The 6,683-nt window shown below is 45.9% G+C and overlaps 1 protein-coding gene across 1 annotated transcript; it reads left to right on the top strand.

Annotated features, from left to right (window-relative positions):
• Window positions 1-4,559: 4,559 nt before the first annotated feature.
• On the top strand, window positions 4,560-5,063 carry LOC123756305 (uncharacterized). The gene has a single exon (XM_045739370.1). The coding sequence runs from the start codon at window positions 4,560-4,562 to the stop codon at window positions 5,061-5,063; it is 504 nt and encodes a 167-aa protein (XP_045595326.1).
• Window positions 5,064-6,683: the final 1,620 nt, after the last annotated feature.

The following is a 6,683-nucleotide window of genomic DNA, read 5'->3' as shown; positions in this document are numbered from 1 at the left end:
TAGAAACACATTCAGAAGTGGGTAAATAGATTCAGAGACGTTACATAAAATTTTACGTAAAATTCATATTTAATAAGGGCAATAGTATACATAGTCAGGTTTATATGGTAAGATTATACTAGTTTACCTGGAAAGATTAGCTTATTTGCTTAGGTTTGGTTCAGTCATTTTTGTTCCTTATTAACAGGTAAATCGAAGGAAATGTTTTCTGTGCCAGAAATTCTTAAAGTACCTTTTTATAAGTATAAAGGATAGAGCTAGATAAGAGTTGTCAGGTGAATGTGTATTCATACTAAAATCAAGGGATGGAAGGAAGGAGTTATCTGGGGAAAGAGCCAAGCCATTACGACTATATCACACTTGGAAGAGGTTAGGATAAGGATTTTGGATAGGGCGGGGAAAAGGAATGGTGTGAAACCACTTGGACGGTTGGACTCGATAAGTTGCAATCAGGGGAATGTAACTTATCAAGTTATAATTGTGTTCATTGTGATCATGTATTTATATTGTCATTGTTCCTTTCTGTTCACGGCTCTTCATATTCTTAGCTGCTTTCACTAACCTTTCATTCCCTTCTTACCGTTTTCTGCGCCCCCTATTCTCTCTTCTATTACATTTCCTTTTGTCCAATGCTTATTAACTTGTCCCAGCCCTAATATTCTGTCAATGCCTTATCATTCTGTCCACTCCCAAATTTGTTGTTCGGTCCATATTATTCTGTCCACTCCCTGTTATTCTGTTCTCTCTGTATGTTACGAACCAGGTAATTACCTGATTCTCACTGATAATACATATACAGAATACATGTATATTTATCCCACCTCAGTTGTCAAATGTGGTGTGGAGTGTGCATATTGTGTTTCTTTAATTATGTGTTATATTATGATATACCATTATTATGCAGTGTATTGTATGTTACAGCATGCGGTATACTGTTGTATATTGTATAGGATATGACCATGTGCTTGCCTGATGGGTGGACCTGTACTGGACGAGTGAGTGAAGGGAGTTGGTGTTGCGGTCATTGATGCCAAATTTGTATTTTATTTTATCTTGAATTATATTATGTATTAGGAAATTCCTGTATACGGAGTTATTTTCTTGATTGTACAAGACATTACACACTTAGACTTATACGTGTTTAGGAGAGATTGTCTCCGTATGTCAGAGTGTCAGAAGGAGCGTTTACAGACGCGTTCTGGCTACTGTGTTTTGAGTGACGCTTCAGGCGGAGGCAAGAAAGTGTGGCTGTAGATGTACTTAGATATTATAATATTCTGAACAGACAAGATACTGTTTTATAAGTCAGTTATATAGTATCGTGTATCCTTGGTCATCAACCCAGGAGGGTAACTCATTGTTTTGCCGTGCTAAGTCTTGAGTTCTGGACATATCATATTATAGTTTTATTTGTGACGTGCAATATACATTGGAGATATATTCTTTGTTAAATTGTTATACCAGCAGCATACTGGCGTATCTGTTTAAATACCGTGGTATTATTAGCCTCTAGATAAGTTCAATGTTAAACTATTATTCTGTCCTTTACCTATTATTCTGCCCAATTCCTATAATTTTTTTCACTACATAATATTATGTTCATTCTTTATTACTTGGTCCACTCCCTCCTATTTTGTACATACCCCCAATAATTCTGTCCACTCTAAATTATTCAATCTGTTTCCTATAATTCAGTCCACTCCCTATTATTCAACCCACTCCCTATTATACAGTGCACTCCCTGTTATTTTGTCCTCTCCCTATTATTAACTCCGCTTACTATTATTCAGTGCACACCCTATTATTTGTTTACTCTCTATTATTCATTCCTCTATTATTCATTCCACTCCCTATTCTATCTTTATACTGCCAACTCTCGCCCGTCACTTCCAGTCCTGCTGTGATCTCGCCCTTCACAGCTGCCACTCACCGTCTTCACTCCGGGAAAGGTTCCCTTACACATCATCTCCAAAAATCCTGCTGCTTTCTCTTCTCGCCACTCACCTTTCCACTTTTTGCTTGAGATTTTCCTCTCTCATCTTTTCGCTTTATCTCCTGTTTTCAATTCTCCTCTTCCCTTTCTCTCTTCTCTCTTCTCTCTCGCTCTCTCTCTCTCTCTCTCTCTCTCTCTCTCTCTCTCTCTCTCTCTCTCTCTCTCTCTCTCTCTCTCTCTCTCGCTCGCTCTCTCTCTCTCTCTCTCTCTCTCTCTCTCTCTCTCTCTCTCTCTCTCTCTCTCTCTCTCTCTCTCTCTCTCTCTCTCTCTCTCTCTCTTTCTCTCTCTCTCCTATTTATTTTTCCCACTATCTCCCTTACCATTCCATGTTGATTATTTTCTTGTTTAGGGCTTCTATCCCTCTGACTTGTGCTCTTGCATCTTGGTTTAACTGGAAGAGGATTTCTCCAAATGTCATATTTGTTCATGGTTGACTAAAAGAATAAAAATTACCAGAAGAATGTATTATACTTATAATAATTTACACAACGTTTCGAACTTGCAAGGTTCATTCTCAGGTGAGGAGAAAGGTTGTTTTTGTTTTAGATTCAGCTACTCGGAACAAAACGTTCCAAGGAGCATGGGTTATGGTGAGCCTGTCGTACTCACCTGGCACAGGAGATGTGCTGAGGAGACAAGCTGTCGTTGTAGTTTTAGATTTAGCTACTCGAACAAAATTTCCATGTAACACAGGCTATGGTGAGGCCGTAAGTGAAGGCTTTTTGGAGCCATTATCAGTATCAATAGCTGATACTGGAGGTGTGAGGATGGGGTTCGTGGAGGCGTCAATCCACTCCAAGACCATATGGCTGGTCCGACCGGTGAATTGATGGGGTAAACACGTCGCTCAAAGTTGAGTGCTACAGGAGTTTGCAGGGCAATCGGCTGGTCTTGGGGGAGATGTTCGGTGTGTTACAAGAGGATTGGTTTCCTAATCCAAGTTCCCCGATGTTGGTAGTCTGGTCGAATTTCCTTCTTCAGGGTGTCATAGTCGTAGAGGTGGTCGAGGCGTTCTTGAGAAACGACCATGCGAATGATCCGTCTTATTTTCCTGCACTTATATTACCAGTTGTTCTTGTGGATTATGGAGTTATGCTGTCTGTCCTCTTTGGAAAGTACGTTGCCACGTCAGATATACCCGAAGGAGGCAGTATGGGAGCCTGTCAGTTTGGAAGGTGCCGGTGCGGGATCTGGAAAGGGAGATGGTGCCGAGCGGCCGCATGAGGGCAGGAGAGCTAGTGACATCGACTAAAGCATCGGAGTAGGTCGAGTCATCGTGGTCGGCTTCCTTGGTTTCGTCTTCGGAGCCGGTCGAGTCTTAGGAGTCGGCCTCGTCGTCTTGGTCAGCTGTCTCTTAAGGCTGCTGCCGTCCCTGTCAGTAGGACAAGCTTGGGACTTCGTAGTCGCTGTAGCCGGACGGTGAGGGCTCCCTGGTGGTCGGCTCAGTGGTTCCCGGGGCAGAGGGTCCGGTAGTAGTTGTGAAAACAAGGTCATACAGCAGTTGTGAAAACTGGTAGACGGTCATACAGCGGCTTTCGGTAGTCTATTCGTGACGAGCAGCCTGCTGATGACGTGGATGTAGCGGGTAATGTCGTTGGCCGCCATTTTGTCGGCGAGGTGAAGGAGGACGGGTAGAAGGGTGATCTTGGTGGAGGCTGCAGGCTAGGCCGGTAGTGGTGTGATCAGAGGTGGTGCGGTCGGCTGGGTGCGGCGTCCCTAGGGGCCAGGCGGTGGTGAAGGAGTCACATGTGTGTTCCCGGGTAAGAGCGGGAATTCCGATTGGAGAAGGTTTGCTGGTCGATGTATGGTGCTAGAGCGGGGGCATTGCAGCTAAGTGGACAGTGCTCGGGATAGTAGTCCTGAGGTTCCGGGTTCGATCCCCGGTGGAGGCGGAAACAAATAGGCAGAGTTTCTTTCACCCTCATTCTCCTGTCCATCTAGCAGTAAATAGGTACCTGGGAGTTATACAGCAGCTACGGGCTGCATCCTGGGGGTGTGTAACAAAAAAGGAGGTCTGGTCGAGGACCGGGCCGCGGGGACTCTAAACCCCGAAATCATCTCAAGAAGATGGTGGTTCCGATGCTACAACTACTCTCACCAAACCAACAAGTGTCAACAGACCATCCAGAAATGCAGCATTTGCGCGAAAGACCACCACTATTCGATCTGCACCTCCAAAAAACCATGCTGCCTGCCCTGCAACGGCGAACATATCGCAATCTCCCATCAATGTCCACGCAGACAAGAAGTTATCAAAAACTTGGAGACCCAGGAGAAATCCAAAGCTTCCTCGACCTCTGCAGCAGGCACCAGCTCCAGCTCTACAACTACCACCTCAGCCTCTACATTCAACATCCAAGCAGCCACCTTCCCGAAGCTTCAGGGAGGAGGAATTATCGCCACCGCACACCATCCTGGTATAGCCTCTACTAGCCAATGGGGACCCAGTTCCCAGCCACCCGGCCACTCATCGAGCCAGACACCGCCGCCTCCACCCCAACCCGCCCAACCAAAGGCAAAGCTGATTGGGCAGGGCACAGTAAAAGCTTTGATAGCAACGGCCACAATGACTACTGGCAATAACCCCCGAGAATTTGTGAGGATTTTAAAAATTCTTTATAAGGCAAATGGTCTCCCTACCTTCAATATTCCTGAAGAAGTCTTCAACGCTCCAGGTTCAACTCCAACAACTGACCCTGTAGAGGATGCCGACTCTACATCCGACGACGACGATTCCGCCACTGCAATGCAGACTTCAGATCCTGTTCAGGTACCTACAGCTCACAAGACTCTGCCTCCTATGACCCCTACTTCTGCAACAGTTCCAGTTACTAACCAGGACATCACCGTGAACGCCGCCGTGCTCACGGATCTACTCTCAACAGCAAAGCCTGCTCCTCCAGCAACTTCATCACAAGCCACCCAGACGCCGACGTCTCCTCTATCGACAACTACCACAGTTCCACCTCTCGTGTGTGAACCCTCTCAACGCCCTAAATCAGCTGCAGGTCCCATTGAAGCCTCAACAGGCAAGAACTCATCCCTCAAGATTCACTGCATCTACTTCTGAGTCAGCTGATTCATCAGATGAGGACGTCTCTGTGGGAACACCACCTCCTTCACTGCAGCACCCCTATACAACTGAAGATTTCCGGCTGGAAGCTACCTCCAACGATAGCCTCACTGTATCAACGCAAAGCAAGACCAACAAACCGGCCAGGAGGCCGGGGAAGAAGAAAATCACCGACGATCTGCGCTCGAGTAAATCTAGGAAAGTGTAGAACACCAACGCAATGCTGAAAAGAACACCGCGACGAGAAGCCCTGCCTCCTACAAGACACATCAGCGAGCACCCATGAGCACTCCACCTTACCACCAAACCGCAGCACCAGCTGCAATTCTTACTCACGGTGGTTGGGCCGATTCCACCGATCTTTCATCTCCCCTCTTCACCTCGTCTCCAGTTCCTCACTCAAGATTTCTGCATCCTCACCCCTGTCTTCAACCCCCTGCTTGCCTACTCTAGGGCCTTGAAACCGGAAACCGGAAGATGGTGGTGGAGGAAACGGTAGCCGTTATCTTTTGGATTTCCTTCTGTCAGAGGAGACAGGTGAGACCGCAGAGTTTGGGCCATTGTAGAGTAGGGAGCATCGTTAGGAAGATGTGCAGTCCGTGTAGTGGTGTACCTGGTAACAGAGGTTGCATCTCTGTAGTCGCTCAGTGCACTTCCTGGTCTAATGGAAGTACTGGTAGCACTTAAAGCACTGCTGGCACTCCGTGAAGCTTTCCTTGATCACTTGGGTAAGTGGTAAGGTGATTCTTGCTCACTTAAGTCCGTGGCGTGGGTCGTTGTGATAGCCATGATGAAGGTCACCTTCAGTGTTGGTCTGTGGTTGAATTTGGTGTTGGAGGTGGTCTTGACCGCTACCGCTGTCAGTCTAGAACAACAAAAGTACACTTGCATCGCATCAAGCTTGGATACCCATGTGCATGGGAAATAGGCTTACAGGTTCCGGAAGATGAGAGGAAATGTCAACACTGTGGAGAAATGACCGACAGACCACTGGAACATTATCGAACACAGTGCACAGTTACAAACCCATTAAGATTTCAACTTAGATTCAACAGAGCAGAAGTTGTTAAACACTTATGGCAAAATATTACTGAAGCGATCCCCGGTGGAGGCGGAAACAAATAGGCAGAATTTCGTGACGAGTCATAAATACTCATACTCCGCCCAAGTCAAACAGAAACAAACAACACTTAGTGGGTCAGCAAGAGGCTTAGGTAGGAATATCCTTGCAAAAAAAAAAAAGTTGTCAGTCGTTCATCGTGGCAAGGATAACGTCGTCATCGTGATCAGTGATCCATGTACTAGGAGACAGGTTGTTGTGGTTGTTTTAGATTCAGTTACTCGGAACGACATTCTCATGTAGCACCGGCTATGGTGAGCCCGAAAGGCTCACTATACAGGTTGTTGTTGTTGTTTCAGATTTAGTTACTCAGAACGAAGTGTCCATTGAGCACGGGCTATGGTGAGCCCGTAAATGACTCTATATAGGAGGGAACATCAGATTTATACAGCTGGGAGGTCACGTACATGCAGTTAGGTGATGAGAAAAGCAAAAGTATGCAGTAAAGGTATTAAATGGATTAAAAGCGTGTATTTGACGAGAAGCATTGGAGGTCA

The sequence above is a fragment of the Procambarus clarkii genome, chromosome 25, assembly GCF_040958095.1.
Source record: "Procambarus clarkii isolate CNS0578487 chromosome 25, FALCON_Pclarkii_2.0, whole genome shotgun sequence".
In the NCBI taxonomy this organism is placed as follows: domain Eukaryota; kingdom Metazoa; phylum Arthropoda; class Malacostraca; order Decapoda; family Cambaridae; genus Procambarus; species Procambarus clarkii.
The sequence above is the reverse complement of the archived record's forward strand: the minus strand, read 5'-3'. Positions and strand labels throughout refer to the sequence as shown.